We start from the raw sequence: 19,990 nt of genomic DNA, 5'->3' as shown, positions 1-19,990 counted from the left end.
CCTTCAGAATCCCTTGGTTTGTGTCCCCTCGGTCAAAAATAAGAGGTGATCTTCCTGACTTCTAGCCCTTTGTCACACTTTCACTCAGATCACATGGGACCTTCGGCATTTGTTTTAAACACAGAACCTCCCAGTGGTAATCACTAGAGAAACTGGAAGAAAGGTAAAGGAGCAAATGGAGGAAACTTCTTAATTTCAGATTGTTTAGGTACGAAAGAGCTACTGTAGGAAGGCTGTGGGAAAGCGAATGTCAGTGACACAGATAGGAGGTGAAACTGAAGACCGATTTGCTAGAATAGATGGATAGACTGTGGAAAGAGGAATTACAAGTGAGAGAGAAGATGCTGTTTGCTACATAGCAGACAACCATTGGCAGCAAAGAAAATTAGTGAGGAAGGGAGCCAGGGGACAGACACGTGAAAGAAGGCACAGAGGGGCCCCTAGGGGCTCAGCTGGTTATTCACCTGACTCCAGTTCAGGTCATTATCTCAGAGTTCTGGGATCGAGCCCCACATCAGGCTCCACATTCAGCAGGGAGTCTGGTTCTCCCTCTGCTCCCCCTGGTCATGTTCTCTCTCTCTCTCAAATAAATAAATAAAATCTTTTAAAAAAAAAGTGCTGTAGGGGTCAGCCACACTGTGGTCAGCATACTGGCCATTTTACCCATAAATAACTGTAACCACAGGACCGGGAGAGAACAGACAGGGGATCTGCTAATAGCAGACTCAGTTGTTAATAATACAGTTAATGTCCAGAACGGCTTTAACTTGCCCCAGAGGTTATAGCTCCTGGGTGGTTTGCTCAAGGACCCTGTTCTCTTAACTGTGTGTTCCGAGCTCTTTCTGCTGCACCAGGCCTCCTGTCGTGATGGAAAAGACTTTTGCTGCACGCTGTGAAGTTTCTGTCCTGAGAAGTACTTTGTGGGCACACAGCCACCTCCCCCCAACCCCCATCTTCTCTATACCCGCGTTAGTTACCGGCTCCACCCGAACCGTAATTTTACTGCTGTGTTCAGAAAACAGGGGGGAAGTAGCTTTGCACACAGCAGCAGTACTGATCACTGGCAGCAGACAGCTGTGGCTGCACGGACCCTTCCCCCGCCCCCATGCAGTGCTCCCTGGCTGCACTGCTGCACTCAGCGGCAGGAACGAGCCCAGTGGCTGCTGTGGACAAGCCTGTATAATGTGTCCCCCCTCGTTAGACAAGGAGAGGCTTCGGGTCCCGCCCAGAGCTAGCTACCAGCAAATGCTGGCCCAGGTGACCTCTGATTTCATAAGTGCCACAGAGTAGCTTTCCAGTCCTTCAGCCCTGTCCCCTTTTGTCCTAGAGAAATAAAATCAACCAGGATGATTTCCTTGTGGAAATCCAGGCACTGAGTCAGCTTAACTGTTTGTCCAGTACTAGATCTAATAACAAATAGAAACATAAGTAGGAGGAGGGGGTGTCTGGGTGGCTCCGTCAGTTAAGCGTCCCACTCTTGGTTACAGCTTAGGTCAAGATCTTGGGTCATGGGATCAAGCCCCGCATAGGGCTCTGCGCCCAGGAGGAGTCAGCTTGAGATTCTCTCTCTCTCTCTCAAATGAATAAATAGAATTTTTTCTAAAAATCAGTAAGCTATAGTCTCACTTTCAAGGTCCATGCTGTCCCTCGACGGTACGGACTATGCTGCTGGAACGAAGAGACTGCCCGAATCTGGCTTCTTAAATTTTGCAGGGCTTTTTGCTCCTCCCGTAATAAAGTGGACGATCAGGGTGGCTTTGCCTCAGGACCAGCTTCCAGGATTCTTGTCACTGTTTCCCAGTGAGCTGGAAGGAGGGGGAGGAGGCCAACTGCAAATGGCTTCTCCGAGGGGTTGGATGGCAGACTGCACACACTACTTCTTCTGTCCCATTAATCTGGATTTCATGACGTGACCATAGCGGACTGCAAGAGAGCTGGGGAACACAGTCTCTCCCAAAACTTGGGAGTTCTGCTAGGAAAGGAAGATAGGAAGAGCACAGCCTGGGGAACAATTGTCTTTGTCTGTGAGTTGTAGCTAGAAAGATAATAATCAAATTTTTGCAATAAGGGCTGATAAGTCTGAAAGTCAGTTCCAGCGGCAGAACAAGGGGAGGCTTCATCCTCCGTACCTCGGGCAAGGGCCCATTTCAAAGGATGGATTCCAAAGAGGCTGGTCCTTGATGCTGGGACGTGAAGGATGTGTGAGTAGAGGGGGAAGTAACAAACGGACCAACTACAGCAGAGAAAGAAGTGGCTTCCGGTAATGATGGCAAATTGAACACCTGTATCCATTCTAGCCTTTTTTCCCTGAACTCTCACTAAATGAGGATAGCTTTGTCTTGGAACCATAAACTCTCAGACAAGGAGAGTTAGGTAAGGAGACAACAGCACCAAAGTTTTGGAAGCAGGAAAGCAGGTGGAGGGCTGGTCAGTGAATTAGCAGATTCAAGAAAACGGGCTTCTAAGCAATGGAAGGACAAAAGCTAACAACCAACCCAGTATATTCCGGTATATTCCATTGAAACTCCAGATACTTCTGGAAGTAAGAGTGCGAAAATAAGAATCATTGATTGCCTGTCTGGTTAAGAAAGTTTGGGTTCTCACATCCCTACCACCATCCCACACACCAGGTAACATCCTCTCCCCCCACATTGGCAAAAACTGGAAATTTATCCTTGGGAAAGTCAAGTCTTCAGTTAGAAGAACCAGGCAGAGTTGAAGTCAGTCTGCCTTATTAAAAATAAGGGCGTTTAGTGAATGCGTGCTTGTCCGATGCTAATACAGTCTAGTTCTCCCCCCTCTCCCCTGCTCAGCTTCCAGAACGCTGCCATCAGCCAATACCCCCCACCTTCAAACATTGGTGAAACCATTTCTGTTCTGAAGGATCTGACCAGCCCCAAAGAAGAAACGTAAGGTACCAACTTGAGAGATCCTGCAACTAAGTGATCCAGCCTCAATTTCTGGACATGGGGCTTTTGGTGTCAATGCAAGACTGCAAGAAATATTAGAGGGGACCCTGGGTGGCTCAGTCGGTTAAACTTCTGCCTTTGGCTCAGATCATGATCCCAGACTGGGATCGAGTCCTGCATCGGGCTCTCTGCTCAGCAGGGAGCCTGCTTCTCCCTCTCCCTCTGCTGCTCCCCCTGCTTGTGTGCGCTCTCGCTTTCTGTCAAATAAATAAATAAAATCTTTAAAAAAAAAAAAATCAGCCCAGCTTCTTTATCATTCTTCCCATTCATATGAGGGGGGCTTGTTACTACAGCAAGCCTGGCCTATCTTCACAAACACACAGGATAATTATAAGCCTAGAAAAGGTTGTGCAGGGAAGAAGAAATCACAGTTTATTTCAGGGCTTGGCAATGAAAAGAATGCCTGTGATCAGAAAAACACAAATGCCAAGGAAGGATCTGCCTAAAATTATGATGTCATGATACTGGCTGTTGGGGGTTGGGGGAAAGGAAGGATGTGTGGTAAGTGCGCGTGTCACTTTGATGAAAACACGAGCTTAGGAAAAAGGAGGGGCACCTGGGGGGCTCCGTCGGTGGAGCCACTGACTCTTGGTTTCGGCTCAGGTCGTGATCTCAGTTGTGGGACTGAGCCCCGCATCAGGCTCTGTGCTCAGGGGGACTCTGCTTCTCTCCGTCTCCCTCACTCTTCTGCCCACCCCCATCCGCGCGTGCGAGTGAGCTCTCTCTCTTGCTCGATCTCAAATAAATAAGTAAAATCTTTTTCAGAAAAAGAGGGAAAAGAACATGAACGGAATCTGTTCAAATGCCTTGAAAATGAAAGCCCCATCACTTCAGAGAGCGATGTGGGGAGCTACACAAAAGCACATGAGACAGAGCAGTGCAGAGAAGATTGTGTGGAAACAGACATAAGTCACAAAAATGGTGGAGGAATTATAACCCAAGAAAAACTATTCTTTTTTTTTTTTTTAAGATTTTATTTATTTATTTGACACAGAGAGGGAGAGGTCACAAGTAGGCAGAGAGGCAGGCAGAGGGGGCGGGGAAGCAGGCTCCCTGCTGAGCAGAAAGCCCGACGCGGGGCTCCATGTGGGGCTCGATCCCAGAACCCTTAGATCATGACCTGAGCCGAAGGCAGAGGCTTAACCCACTGAGCCACCCAGGCGCCCCAAAAAACTATTTTTTAGTTGTGTTAGATTACATAATGCTCGGTGTTATATGGAACATAAAGTAATCATGAGAAGATGGTCATTGTCTTATTTTTATTTGGCAGAAGAATGCCAGAAAGCATTGGAAGTGCGTGCTGAAGTCTTATATGTTTTCTGGTAACACACTGAGTAGAAAATAAGCATCCCGTCATTATCACCTTGCGGACAGTTAGCGAAGCTAGAAACAAACCATTCCCATTCATTTCCAAATAAACTCTTCCGATTTTCACATATAACTTGTTCTACTTTCCGGAAACCACTGGAAACTACAAGTTGAATCCCTACCAACTGTAAAAGAGCAGTTCTTGAGAAAATGTGGATGATTTTACCTATATGCTTATAAGTATATGCAGTTATTCAGCCCATTTCTCTCCTTTTGGCTTCGCAAATCCCTGCTGTATAAATAGCAAAAGGAGAAAAGCTTTTTGGTATTTCTCTGTTCCATTTGCTCTGCATTTGCGTGCTGCCTTGGCACAGTCTGACAGTAGGAACTTACTCAGCTGTGGATGTGTTCCTTTACAAATACTGCTAGAACTGCTCGTGCCCAGTTCTGTGGTAGACACTGGGGAGACAGCAGTCCAGAAAAACCGACAGCAGTCCTTGCTTTCATGAAACTCATCTGCTAGTGGAGGAGTCAGTCTCTAACCACATAAGCTGGAAAACTACATAGGGTGTCGGTGTTAAGTGCTGTGGAGGAAACTAGAAGGTAAGAGGCGAATAGAGCGTTGTAGGAGCTGCAAAGACCTCACTGTCATCCAGTGAGGATCTCTCAGAGAAGGAAAACAGAAGGTGGTCATGGGAATTACATACAGTCAGAGAGAGACTGTGGCTCGTTAGGTGTTGTCAGTAATGCAGATAGCTTCTTCAACCACAGACTTGATCTTTTATGCAGAGACCCTGAGAGTACACAAAGAAAAAGAGTTTTAATGTTTGCATGTATAAAGAAGGATTTCCTAAGTCGTGAGCTCCACATTTCAGAATCTCAGGGCAGAGAAGGGCTGGTAGCCTCGGTGATCATAAAAGGAAGAGGAGAAACTTGTGTTTTCATCTCTTGAAGGCTGTCCTAAGAGCCTGACTCACAAAGCCAAGTGATTTTACCAAGTGAAACAGGTAAATACAGTGTCAACACAGTGACCGTTTCCAGAAGGGCAGTGGGAACGTGATGTCATGGTAGAAGGCACGCGCGAGTCTAAGGCATTCGTAGACTGCTTACTGGCAGTAGCCTTTGGCATCCAAGTCCGTCTCTCCTCTAAATGCCAACTTTACAACTGGCAAAGCCACAAGAAGGGCATTTCCAGGATGGAACATCTGGTTTATTTTACTTTTTTATTTATTTTTTTCAGTATTCCACGATTCATTGTTTATGCACCACACCCAGAGCTGCACGCAGCCCCTGCGCTCCTTAATACCCACCGCCAGGCTCACCCCCTCCCCCCACCCTGGTTTGTTTTCCCTAAGTCAGTCAGCAAGTGCTCTGTACCTTGTCACTTTTTTAAGATGCCTGTGCACATCCAACAAAATTCATAATAATAGCATAAAAGGTTTAGATAATCTGGCCACTCTTGAATAAAATTTTATATTAAGTAATTATAGTAGAAATAATCGTGTGCCTTCCAGGACCTGTAGACTTTTGTCCTTCATATGACAGCAGCGTCTTGTTCTCCGTTTCCTCCAGGAAACTAGATAACTGTTTAATTTGAGATATTTACATTTTTTAGAATCTCAGTCTCACACATCATGTGGGCCAAAAAAATTCCAGATTCCCCGAGGCTCTTCATTCACCCTGGAGTGCATCGCTCCTATATTAAGTCCTTTGTTGTAAACATCAGCAACCCCTGGTGCTATCAGTATCCCTTGTCTACATAGTGTTTTAGGAAAAAGAAAATTAAGAGGAAAATTAACATAAAATAGTTGGCCATTTTTCTTTTCTGAAGCAAAAATAGTGCAAGAATCAACCTTGCAGGGGCACCTGGCCGGCTCAGTCAGTTAAACGTCTGCCTTTGGCTCGGATCATGGTCTCAGGGTCCTGGGCTCAGGCCCTACATCGGACTCCGTGCTCCAAGAGGAATCTGCTTCTCCCTGTCCGATTCCCCTGGCTTGTGCTCTCTTGCTCTCTCTGTCTCTCAAATGGATAAATAAAATCTTTAAAAAAAAAAAAAAAAAAAAAAAAAAAAGCGGGACGCCTGGGTGGCTCAGTTGGTTGGACGACTGCCTTCGGCTCAGGTCATGATCCCGGAGTCCCGGGATCGAGTCCCGCATCGGGCTCCCAGCTCCATGGGGAGTCTGCTTCTCCCTCTGACCTTCTCCTCGCTCATGCTCTCTCTCACTGTCTCTCTCTCAAATAAATAAATAAAATCTTTAAAAAAAAAAAAAAAAAAGGAATGGTTGAAAGAAAATGTGGTATAGACATAAAATTGAGTCGTATTCAGCCATTGAAAAAAAGGAAATTCTGTCATAGGCGACAACATAGGTGAATCTTGAGGACGTTCTGCTAAGTGAAAATAACCAGTTACAGGACAAATACGGCATGATTCTGCATCTGTGAGGCATCTACAGTGATCAGGTGCATGGAACCAGAAAGAAGAGTGGTTCCCACGGGCTGGGGAGAGGGAGAAGGAAGTGAGTTGCAGTTCGCTGGGTATGAAGTTTCGGTCATGCAAGATGAGAAGGTTCTAGAGATGTGATGTACAGTATTGTGCTTACACTTTAAAACAAGAGATGGACCTCTTATATTTTTACTAATTTCAAAAAAGCATGAGTTTTGGCCTCATGTGGATGTGGAAGGTTATAAAATGTTTGTGACTCTGTTTGGTCATTGTTCTCTTGCAAAATACATGTGGACTCTGTCTGGTCTTTGGTTGCCAGCACCAAAAGGGGCTTGAGGAAATCTAAATCTTCACGAAATGGAAGTTTCTGGAAGCATGTCTGTGGTACAGAGACTTGACTGGAAGCTGAAAGGGCCAGGCTTGGAATGAATCAGAAGATCCCAGGAGTTCTGGGCAATGAGAGCCAAAGGAGGCCAGGGTGGTCCTCACCCTGCTATCGTCCTCTGTCACCGGGCAGCTCACTGCCGTAAGAAGCCCCAAATGGCCAGCCAGCAGTCTCAGCTAATTCCGTAGAAGCATCCCAGCGTTCTCTTGTGAAAGCATTTCTCCCTGGGATACTAAAACCCTGACGTCAGCAGAGTTCAGAGTCACGGGGATTAGAAGCAACAAAAAATTGTAGTGACTCATTAAGTGTAATTGTGAAAGGCCTCATCATCCGACTTCCACCCTTTGTCTCCCAAACCACAGCCTCTGTTTATGAGGAAAACCACCTCGTACTCGGTCCCTCGTGCGTTTAAAACACGTACATTCCGAATCCTGCTGGAATCTTCCAAGCTGTTACCTCCTGAACGTAGGTGTAACTGAGTCTTAACCCGTTCCCCAGTTTTGCAGGGCCAGATGCAGGACAGTGACACGGTAAGATCAACGAACCGCACGGCATCTGCCCATTTCCCTGTCTCTACCTCTGCTAAGTGACATCTTTGGTCTGTAGCACAGTGTGGGATGCCACATCCATGTGTCAGGGGCCCTGTAAGTTCACAGATGGGGGTGCTGGCATGGTTTGAGTCCACATTCCGTGTCTGTTACAGTGGGGACGCATCGGCGTCCCCTCCATGATGATCGCGCCAGAGAAACATACCATAATCCAGAGTGTCAGTAGCTGCTGAGAAATTGACTTCTGACCAGCAACAGTCTAGGCAAGAGAGAGTCTTTGTCGAGCCCCATCACTGCCTCCATCTCTGTGCCCTGATCACTTTGAGTCTAAACTGGGGTGAAAATACGGACTGATAATGACATGACAGGGTATTTTGTTTCAGCGGTTATTAGGAATGCTCCCCAGAGGGGAGTGGGAGTGAGGACTCGCAGAGAATACCCGCATTCACAGGCCCCAGGCCCGTCAGTATACCTCGCGCCCACCCCCACACCCTTAGCCGCTGCTTATGAATTGGTGTAGATCCTCACCTACCTCTTTCCATCTCCTTCTCTGGAAGAAGTACCACAAGACGGCCACAAATGGGAGGGGCTTTCTTTTCCACGAAACTTCAAGTCCGCTGTTGAGTGGGGCTGACTGAGGCCAGCACGCTGCACAGAGGCATCTGTAAGGCAGACGTGAGCGTTCTCCCCTTTTAGTTATAGGGAAATTCCGGTAAGGCCACAGGTTGAGAGGGTCCTGCAAAAGCCAGCGTGCTGGGCACGTGAGTCTTGTTACTCTAGGACTCCCATCCTGCCTGTATACATGGCTTCTGCTTGGTGACCATGTTCCAGCCTGCTGAAACAGGACGCCCAGCTCCGGGGAGCACTCCGATTACACCCTCGCCTGGCGTTCCAGGCAGTTAGTGTCTGTTCAAGCCAGGTTGTAAGTCAAGAACTAGTTCTCAAAAGTATAATGACTCTTGACAAAGAGAGCAGAACTTTATTCCAAAATGCCACTCCTGTAATCGCCCGGCGGAACCTTCCCCAGGCTTGACAGAGCATCCCAGTCGGCTGTGCATACTTCTGGTAGGTGCCATCAGATCTGATGGACCATGGGCCAAGCAGCCAAGCTCCGTGCATTGTACCTTGGGCCAGCCGAAGGGACTTCTCTTGCTTTCTGCCCTATTAAGCTGATAGCCTTTTGGGTCTCCGACTTAATGGGTCAGAGAAGTACCTTCAAATATTATACAAGTGTCCCCCACGATCCAAAAAGGCCCACCCACCAAGTATTAAGCTTTTTTCTTCTTGGTAGCGGACATAAGATGCACAGGTCATCTTTGGAGAGGTTTTAACACCATTCCTCAGATTAAGGGACCACCCTCTCCCAAGAAACTTCACAGAAATTACTGACTGCTGTATTTTCGTGGGATTTATCCTTGGGGTGGATCTATCTGTCTATATTTAATTTATCCGCTCTTCTCTAGCCACTGACGTGCTCATAGAATCTCAGCGACCTTGGTATGAGAATAGAACACTCTGCTAATGGCTCTCAATATTGGGCACCTTTCTCTCTTTTTTTTTTTTTGCACTGCTGGTATCTCTTTCCCTAAAACGTCCTCATTCTCTCTGCCGCTTCTCCTGTTTCTCCAGTGGCCGTGTTCCTGGCTTTACCAGATCCACCACTTACCTCCTCACTAAGAACGGGCGCCAGGCACTTGAGAATCACTGGATATTCGGGGACATGGCCCCTGCTCACCTTTCACAATTAGCAAACCCAAACTCAGAAAGTGGAGGGAGGTGGAGAAGGGTGGTGTGCAAGAGATACTAACTTGAACCCGGTTCATTCTGCCTGCCAGCCTGAGAAACAGACGGACCAAGCGACCGTCATATTTCCTGCAATGGAGGTATCCAATAAGAGGAGCGAAATGTTCCTCCGGTTCTCTTTTGTGGGGAGAAAGGTTGAAAGGGAAATGCTGTTCCTTCCTATAGTAGAAGTCTAAGTGTGAGAGAAGGGGAGAAGAGTTTCTCCTGATGCCAGCGGTGTTCCTTGGCGGTGTTGAATGTCTACTTGGGATTGGTTATAATTAATTCATGGGGACACCAGCCTGCCTGGTTGAGTGATTTTCCCAGAAGCATTCAGCCGTATGCCGGACTACTCCAGAGATGAATTTTCCCCGATGAGTGTAGCCGTGGGGGAGGAGCTTGGGAATTTAGGTATTTCCAAGAGACCAATGATAGTGATGTCTCACAGAACAACGAAAGAGGTAAAAATAGGAGGGTATTAATGTAATGGGTAGAGAGTAACAGAGTTACTCAGTAGATTACAAATGTGGATACAGTTTTAAAGTTGCCACTGAACATGGGCTGCAGAGTGTGAGCTTTTGATCAAAAGTAGGCTGTAAATCCACAGGTTTGGATGTAGTGAATTTCTTTCTTTTTTTTTTTTAAGATTTTATTTATTTATTTGACAGAGAGAGATCACAAGTAGGCAGAGAGGCAGGCAGAGAGAGAGAGGAGGAAGCAGGCTCCCCGCTGAGCAGAGAGCCCGATGTGGGACTCGATCCCAGGACCCTGAGATCATGACCCGAGCCGAAGCCAGCGGCTTAACCCGCTGAGCCACCCAGGCGCCCCTGGATGTAGTGAATTTCTGATAATGAAAAGGAAGTAGATGAAAAAGGAAGAATAGAGGGGGTGGTTCTTTAGAAACGAGGAGAGGAAGTCGAGTAGCAGAGGTGACAGCAGACAACCCGTCCAGCGACTGGAGTAGAATGACAGGAATTGAGTTGGAAAGCAAAGCAAAGCACTGATGTCTTCAGCACATGGAGAATGACCACGCACTCGGCTGATGACAACAGATGACAGAGCCAGATAGCATATGCCTCAAAGGAGCAGAGAAGTTTTGGGTTTGGGGGGGTTTTCTTTCTGGTTTTGTTTTGTTCTGGTTTGTTTTTTGGGTTTTTTGTTTTTATGACACGGGCTGGGAGAGAATTATCTGGAAGTGGCATTGGGGAAGCAGAAACCATCTCCTCCAGATCCTATAGGAAGAGCAACTCAGTCAGGCTGCAGGGAAGCTGTGTGATCCGGAAATGAAATTACACACAGCAGGTGTCAGGAAAGGCAAGGAGGAGGGAAAACTTTCTGCCAGGAGACATGCCTTTGAATATGGGATAGCAGTCACTCATAATGTAGCTTTCAGGTGTATAAGACCCACTCGGTTTCTTGAATACTCAAAACCAAACTGGGGTGCCGGCCTTGGGGCTCGATCCCGGGACCTGGGATCATGACCTGAGCCGAAGGCAGACACTCAACTGACTGAGCCACCCAGGTACCCCAAAGATAAAATCTTAAAAAAAAAGATCAGATCTTCCACTTGGGAGGAACAAGGATCTGCTGAGTACTTGTATCCCTGAAGCTGTCCCCCGTGAGTCACCTTCCCCATTAGACCAGCATTGTGCTGGATTCAGCAGGCACCGTGTCCCCTTCCCAATTTTGCCAGAGGGTAACCTCATAACTCTTTTTTTTTTTTTTCCAAGAGTTTATTTATTTATTTGACAGAGAGAGAGAGAGATCACAAGTAGGCAGAGAGGCAGGCAGAGAGAGAGGAGGAAGCAGGCTCCCTGCTGAGCAGAGAGCCCAATGCGGGGCTCCATCCCAGGACCCTGGGATCATGACCTGAGCCGAAGGCAGAGGCTTTAACCCACTGAGCCACCCAGGTGCCCCTCTCATAACTCTTAATTTTTCTCGTAACACACCTGAGACCAGATTGGAATCCATTCCTTTTTCTCTCCCTTCCTTCTCTTCTTTCCTTCCTTCTGTTTCCCCCCTCCCCTAATATTTTTTCCCCTTTATATCATCCATTCATTCAGTGAGACTTTCAAAGCCCAGAAGGAAATAGTTAAAGTAACCCGCAGCAAGATGTTGCCCACAGAGAACTGCTACTCTCATCAACTCTGCAATTCTTTGTAGGGAGGCCAACCTACATAGTTCTAGGATCTGTACCCTGCTTCTATAACACCTGTGAGAACTTCTGGAGACCTCCTGTGACCCAAGAGAGCAGGTCCAAAGAAAGATAGTTGCTCCGCATCTCCTTCTGTAAGACCTGCCTTTCAAGTTCTGGTTTTTAGTCTATAGGCCTGGCTTTTCCCCTTAATAACTGACAGCAGGGTTTCCCAGTTGTTTTAGGGGAGACCTGTCCCCCCAGGACAACCATATCTGAATCTGAAACCTAACCAGATCGAATTCTAAGCCTAATATCCATGCCCACACATAGAAGCTGAAGATCAAGTTATTACATAGAAAATGACAGGGGTGTCTGTGATCGAGCCCCACACTGGGCTCTCTGCTAGGTGGGGAGCCTGCTTCCTGCTCTCTCTCTGCCTGCCTCTCTGCCTGCTTGTGATCTCTCTCTCTCTCTCTGTCAAATAATTAAATAAATAAAAGAAAATCTTAAAAATGACAGATGTCATATTGAGACCATTTATTCCAACTAATCATTAATAAGGGCTGGTTTATACTGTACATGGTATCTATTTTGCCATAATTTCATGCTATAGAATAACATGCCAGCTGTATTCCCAATGTGTTTGCAAAATTAAATACAAAGGGCTAGAAAACATGGCCTTTCCCACAGTGTAAGACATGCCTCTGCCTAATACAAAAACAGTTCAGCTGCTTTTGTAGTTTTGTGTTCAACCACAAAAGTATGTCTTTATAAATTAAACTAGTGGTAGATTAAACAGGGGGGATAAAAGTAATGCAGACTTGATGTTGGGTAAATTAAAGCTTTCGGTCCAATAATGTAGCCTTAGTTGTGTTTCTTTTAAGGCCCTGCACGCCTGCCTAAATTCACACGTATAAAGATAACTAGCAAAACAGTAACAAGTTATCCTTCAATTTTTTTTTAAGTTCAACAACTTAAATGAACTACGTCTGAAGCCTGCCAAAGTTGGTGGGAGAATTTTTCTTATTGTCAGTGGCTGTGTAGTGCAGTCGTCCTTGAGAATCTCTCTACTAAGAATTCTGAAGAGGCGGCGCCTGGATGGCCCAGTCAGTTAAACGTCCCATTCTTGATTTCGGTTGAGGTCGTGATCTCAGGGTTATGAGATCGAGCCCCACGTCAGGGGAGTCTTCTGGGGATTCTCTCCCACTCCTTCTGCCCCTCTTCCTGCTCTCTTGCCCACTCTCTCTCTCCAAAGTAAATTTTTAAAAATCTGGGGCCCCTGGACAGCTCAGTCGGTTGAGCATCTGCCTTCAGCTCAGGTCATGATCCCGGGCTCCTGGGATCGAGTCCCAAGTTGGGCTCCTTGCTCGGTGGGGAGCCTGCGTCTCCCTCTGCCTCTACCTGCGGCTCCCCCTGCTTATGCTCTCTCTCTGTGTCAAATAAATAGATAAAATCTTAAAAAATAAAAAATAAAAAAAGAATCCTGAGGATTCTTGGGGAGAAGCAGGGAAGCAAACGAAAGGGAAAGAAAAAAGAGGTGGAGTACTTTCTTCACACTCCCACAACAAATGAGGTTTGGGGTATTGGGTCACTGAACTGAGCTGTGATTTCAGCAGTAAGGGTAATGAAGGTACAGAGGAGATGGAAGAGAGTACTGGTTGCCCTACGGACCCCCCCACAGAGATCTTTGGGGGTCAGATGAGCTTCATTAAGAATCATCTCAATGTTCAAGATCGTTGACTGCTCAGAAACTGAGACACGGACCATCTTTGCTTCATACAACACTTAACACTTTTCCTCCCCGTTAAGATTAATCAGTCCAGTATAACAAATATTAAATGACATCTGTCATTTGCCAGGTAGTATGATTGTTGGATACTTGAGAAAAGATGACCCTCAAGAGCCTTGAATTGAGTGGGAGACAAACCAGCCAATCCGATCAGCACACAGTGAAAACGGATCGAGTCATAATGGCAATATGCCAGAGGCCCAATGGAGTTAGAAGAAGATTGCCTAAGAGAGGTGAAGAACAGAGCCCAGGAGCAGGGAAGGCTTCTCATATATATGATTTTTGAACTTGTGCCTGAAGGAGAAATAGGAGTTATCTAGGCAGAAAAGGGTAGAAGACATTCTAGGTGGAAAAAATAACATGTAAAGGCGAGAAATAGAAGAGAGAGTATGGCCTTGCCACCTTGCCTCATGGTTCGATCAGGAAATAAACAGCACATTTGAAGGGTTAGCTAAAAGTTTAATGAAGTGGGAAGTGACCATGTTTGGAAGTATGGACAAGGTGAAGGACGTCAGCAAAGGATGGTGAGGCATTCAGAGTTAGCAATGACGAGAGCCATTCACCGCCTGGCCAAAAGAGACAGGAAGGAGAATGGATTTCCCAAACCCAGTGGAACCCATTAGAAAGGCGCTTCCCGATGGGAGCCATGACCAGAAACAGAAACACAGCTGCTCTTCAGCCATGGTCTGGCTGAGACAAAGAGAAGATTGGACGCCCAACCTCTTTCCTCTGGTCTCCAGCTGGTGCCTCCACAGGCTGGACCTCACTGCAATTGGGCAACTTCACCAAATCTTTCCAAATCCCTATTTTTAATCCCAGTAATGTAATAATGACTCTTACCAGATACTTGAACATAAAAACGAATCATTTTAAGTGCAAGATGACATACGATGTAAGTCCTTTTGTCCATTTAAGAATAACCACACTTCAATGTTCTGTCCTTGGATGAAACCAGCTCGCCTGTTAGTTTCAGAGCACTTTTGTCCACTTAAGACACTTCCTGTTTGATTTCTAAGTTCGGGTTAAGTCACAATGAGCTACCTTCACCTTTTATTACGGTGCTACATTGGAAGGGGAGAAGCAGAACATGTCCTTTGACAACCCGTTTTTCTCCTTATTTTCCAGATCAATAACACGATCTTACTACCGCAACTCAGTTGGTGGGTTTTTGGTGTTTGACATCACCAACCGACGGTCTTTCGAACACGTGAAAGATTGGCTGGAGGAGGCAAAAATGCACGTGCAGCCGTTTCAGATTGTGTTTCTGCTGGTGGGGCACAAGTGTGACTTGGCTTCGCGGCGTCAGGTGACGAGGGAAGAAGCCGAAAACCTGTCCGCAGACTGTGGTATGAAGTATATAGAAACCTCTGCCAAAGACGCCACAAATGTCGAGGAATCCTTCACCATCTTGACGAGAGACATTTATGAGCTTATTAAAAGGGGGGAAATTTGTATTCAGGATGGCTGGGAAGGGGTTAAAAGTGGTTTTGTTCCAAATACTGTGCATTCTTCCGAGGAGGCAGTGAAGCCCAGAAAAGAGTGCTTCTGCTGACTTCAGATCAGCCAGAGAGCAGCGGTGGAGAGACTGGGGGTCATCTCGGGATAAGCACCAACATTAACGGCAGAACAGTCACGACAAAGAGACTCCCGCCCGCCTCCACCCTCCTTCGGAAGGTATTTAATTCAGATCGCTATGCTTCCCTGCTACACGACCGAGTATTTTGTTCAGTTATCAGGCAAAGCAGACAACTTTTTCTTGAAACTTGAGCATCTACAGAGTTACTCCCATTCCTACTTCGTTAGCATATAGCTCACTTTAATGTCCACGTATATCCATAATACTCATTTTTCTTGACAATTAGAAATGGGTTTTGGGGGGTATACAGTCCGACCGGAAAGATTGTATCAGGCCTTGCATTCTCATGAGTTAATTTGTTGATATGGAATAGTAAAGTGGATTTCAGAGTGCACTGTTGGCTTACAAAGTAAACAATCTCAGACGTGTCTTCAACTGGGACTAAAATAACACTTCCTTGTATAAGGTACCGCGTTTTTAACCATTCTGTGAAATGTTTACCTTCCCTTAATTTGCCTGAACATAACAAAATAAGTTTTATACTCCTTTTTGTTCTCTTATTTACTGCTCCTGATAATCTTATGTTTTATAAAGATATCTAAGGATCCAAGCAGAATATTTTATTGCAAATATTTATAAAAATTAAAAACGAAGGACCGTTCATCAGCTTATGTTTTAATGTTATAGTATATTGTCCTTGTTTAGATAAGAAAAACAAATTTATTTATGTACAGGCATTTTCAAAGAAAGTAAATGCAACTTACCATGAACTATTGTCAAAACTATTGATATAAGTAAATATGGAAGGTTTTTAGAGATCACTTTGCTGTCCACATAAGTTTCTGAATTTCCCTATTTCTGGTACAAGATAATTATAGGAAATATTTCTGGACAAAGAAGATTGGTTAGATGTTTGATATATTTGGCATTCAAATTGTATTTCAGTAAAATTAAAGATAAAATAATGAGTTAGGGCTGCAAAAGGACTTCTGAGTTTTCTAATTTTTAATTTATTGATTAAATTTTCCTCCTGCAGGCACATTGTGATCACAAACTCATATTTCATAACCTACATTTCAATTCTCTTAATCATCCCTCATCGCAGAGGGGCACCAAGCACAGCCCCTTTCTGAAATCATGGTTTTACTGTTAAAATAGTATCTCCATTTGTTTGAAAACCAAAGTGATATGGTGGAAAGCATATTTAACGAAAAACCAGAAAACCTGGGTCCTAAGCTTGCGGTTTCTGTACCAGTACTTGGGCATGAGTGAGTCACTTGACCTCACTGCCTGTCAGTGCTCTCCACTGTAAAATGAGGCTAATAAACCCGTTTGTTTTGCTTCGTGGGATTATTTTGAGAATCAAGTGCATCGTGTGAATAGCTCCGTAAAGAAAAAGCATTTTGCAAAGATGAGCCTGGTATCAGCTGCTCCTGGGCATACTATTATTATATGTACAACAGTTGAGAATTTTGTTTTCTCGTGTTCTTTCCTTTCGTGCCCACATTCTGTGGAGGGAGCAGAAGAAGGTGCATGCTTTCGTGGACCTGGGGGGCATCTCTTGGTTTCGTGTATGCCCTCCACCCTCTTGCTCTGAAACACCGCTCCTCCACTGTGGAAATGATAGGGAGGGAAATCCCAGGAGACTTAATTCAATCAGAAGTCGTGTTTGAATGTGGGTTTTGTACATCTTTGAAGTAGGTATTTAATTATATTTTAAATACTTGTACCTTTTCTGGGTTCATGGAAGTATTTCTAGTAGTGCTTATGGAAAGAAGAATATAAATGATAACATCACTGTAATATCGTGAAGAGTTCTATTGTCAACATTTTCTTGATATCCTTGTATTAATTTCACTCGAGGGAGTTCAAACTGTAATTGATCAGATGAGAAGAGCTGTCCCCCAAACGTGAAGTCATCTATTTTCACTGCGACAGTTGTAAATCTCAGAAACTGAGTATCTAGCAACAATTTAAAGTACAGGGCCCCTGTGCCTACTTGTAAAGCTAAACTATAAAATATGACTTAACTTTCAGTGGACGCCCTTTATAAGACTAACATTAGGGTAAGACTAATAATCAGCCTAGAGGGCACAATGTGTTCCAAGATTTAGAATAGAACCACAGAGTCCGAAGAAACAAATGGAAATGCAGGGCCCCCCAAAATTGATACTTAACCAAGGTCACACAAAAGCAGAAGCAAGCTAGAACTCTGCCTGGTCAGGGTTCCTTCCGTATCCCTGCTGTGTCAGGGGTGTGTGCACATGTGTGCGTGTGTGGCAAAGCAAAGCGAAAATATGATCCAGCTGAATCTACAAAATACTAAAATTGGGCCATAACAATCTGAACTTATAGAAGAGTTGTTTGTGGTGCAAACAGTACTAAAATGAACAGTAACTACAAAGATCGGAGTTCTTTTATTTATTTTTTTTAAGATTGTATTTATTTATTTGACAGAGATCACAAGTAGGCAGAGAGGCAGGCAGAGAGAGAGGGGCAAGCAGGCTCCCTGCTGAGCAGAGAACCTGATGCGGGGCTCGATTCCAGGACCCTGGGATCATGACCTGGGCCAAAGGCAGAGGCTTTAACCCACTAAGCCACCCAGGCGCCCCAAAGGTTGGAGTTCTTATGCAAACTTGCCAAATGTCTGTATAACCTTAGCCAGATATTTTTTCCGTATATATATAGATAGATATAGATATATAAAATAACTGACCTATTTTCTTACACATTATTATGGAAAAGATGGATAATGACGCCAAAATGATAAAAATAGTTGCTCCAGGCAAAACATTTGGACTGTCTTACAAGTCAGATATACTTGAATCAGATGTACTTGAAATTATTTAATTTAAAATTCACTTAATTTAAATATAAACCTATTTAAATTTAAAATTCAGAACTAATGGATGATGTAGCTAATTACCAAACATTTTGAATAAACATGATAAAGAAGAAGTGAAAAACCCTCTGATCGTATAATACACTGGTCCCTGACACTTTTCGTCTTGAGTTGCATTAACTCTTTCAGTGCCTGAGTAAATGGGATGGTTCATTAAATGGTAAGCTTAAGCCAAAATGATTTTGTAAACGAAATGCTTCTAAATGTGGCCTTCGTACACGTAAGAGGAGCAATCACGATTTCTTTGAGAGTTTACACTAGGTTTCCAAAAGCCTCCAAGTCCTCCATGATTTTTTTTAGCGGCAACCAAAGTAGCCTTTATTATTGTTAAGATAACTGCCAATCTATTTATCCAACTTTACGGCATCCAGAAACTCAATCTGTGGATTAATAAAATCCTTTTAGGGCTGCTTTTGATTTTATATTGCCTTGGTTCCATCACGTACAAAGCTTCCGCTGACTTCAAAGTGTGCACTGTATTTGAATAATTTCCTTAGGTCTGACAGAGTCACAAGGATTTGAAAGCCTGAAGACCCATTGCAGAAGCTAATTCATTTGTTCCCCAGTAACTGCCTGGAGAGATTTAGTTGGAAATGCACAGGAAACGTGTAAATCTTTAAGGGGGGAGGGGAGAAGAAGAAGAAAGACTATAAAGGCTTTTAAAGTTAGATCCCTTGAATGTTAATATAGAATACATTCCCAACAAGAAGCTTGCTCTTGGAAATTCCGCAGCTGATAAATAGCCATCTCTATTTCAAAATCTTTCTAAATCCCAGTGTTTTCACCACACTTTCCTGAGCGACCAATCCTCACCTGATCTTAACTAACACTTTTCTCCTGAACTTGGAGGAACTGCTACATGACTTGGTATTTCCATAATCCTAATCACCGATGGAGTAGACACGTGAGTGCTGAGCTGTGACAATCTGTAACAATCATTGCAGACTCTGATTCACTTACTACGCATGATGATGGTAGAGAATAAATGAAGAGAAAAGAAAACTTTTGAAGATTACTCTCTGGAAAATTTGTTTGTCTTTTTTTAAATAGTGCCTAAAACATTGTCTTATTGGTGTGCTCTAAAGTGACTAGTAATCAATGATTATTATGTTGAATTAATCCTATTAAATGTGGATTCCATATACATAGTTTAAATTTCTACATTCCACAGAGAAACAAACATGTTTGGCTACAATCATCTCTTGCCAGTTTTTTTTTTTTTAGAATGACAACCAATGGAAGAAAGACATGGTCTACATTTTTTTCGAAATGTGTTATTATTGTTATTTGATTTTAAATAATGAATAAAAAGAATGAGAATAAGACCTTGGTTGTCCCAGGACTATTACATTACCCGTCTTTAGTGGTTCTTTCAAAACAGAAGCAAAGATTTAATGTAATTAAATGTGTCCTTGTGTGTGTGTGTGTGTGTGTGTGTGTGTGTGTGTGTATTTGCAAATGAAATGCAAATAAGAATGAGATCTGAAATCCCATATATATTACAGAATACCCTGGCCGAGTGTGGGGCAGAACCCCATAATTAATCATTTATATATTTACAGCAAAACACATGAATAACCTGTCTGTAAATAACTTGTCCTCAATTGAGATCAGACTTTTTTGCTACCAAATGAGTTTTCAAGAGCATTGGAAATTTTCAGGGCTTCTTGGGTTTCAGAATTTCAGAAAAGGATCGTGGTCTTTAATTATGCCTTGAAAGATAACACAGAATTTGTGACTTTTCTGTTCTTATTTCATCTTTTTCATACTTCAGCCTTGCACATAGCCAAAGCTCATCAGGTTTTGAGTTGAGCTAATCACACAGAAAAAGATTTCATAGCTTCTGCACAGATAACCAGTTACACATGTAAAATACTTACCACACTTGGCACGTAGTAAGTACTCAGTAAATGTCAACTTTTATTTTTGTTGTTAGTAGTAGTCTTACAACCACCGAATTGCTGAGAAGCAAGTTTTAATCCCCATGATGCGCCAGAAATTAATTGTTGATAATGGCAGTCGTACAGATCACTGCCAAGGGTCATGACTCCCTGTAGTGATCTGATTCTTAGAATCAGGGGAGAGCGCTTTAGCAGGACAAGCAGAAGATGATACAGTTCTTGGGGACGGCTGGTGTTCCCCGAGAGCATC

At 44.2% G+C, this 19,990-nt stretch overlaps 1 protein-coding gene across 2 annotated transcripts in view; it reads left to right on the top strand.

Moving 5' to 3' along the window:
- RAB39A (RAB39A, member RAS oncogene family) overlaps positions 1-19,164 on the top strand; it is a 67,979-nt gene extending 48,815 nt beyond the window's left edge. The window contains exon 3 of one of the 2 annotated variants that reach the window (XR_009407549.1): positions 14,487-14,573. Coding sequence is in view for 1 of the 2 variants with exons in the window: in XM_059418174.1 (XP_059274157.1) it covers positions 14,487-14,913 (427 nt within the window). In the remaining variant the exon portion in view is untranslated. Of the gene's footprint in view, positions 1-14,486 lie in introns of both variants that reach the window. The other variant, XM_059418174.1, reaches the window with a different exon arrangement.
- The last annotated feature ends 826 nt before the right edge of the window (positions 19,165-19,990 follow it).

This window comes from Mustela nigripes, chromosome 1, assembly GCF_022355385.1.
Source record: "Mustela nigripes isolate SB6536 chromosome 1, MUSNIG.SB6536, whole genome shotgun sequence".
Taxonomy (NCBI): Eukaryota; Metazoa; Chordata; class Mammalia; order Carnivora; family Mustelidae; genus Mustela; species Mustela nigripes.
Note: the sequence above shows the minus strand (reverse complement) of the source record. Positions and strands in the feature narration are given on the sequence as shown.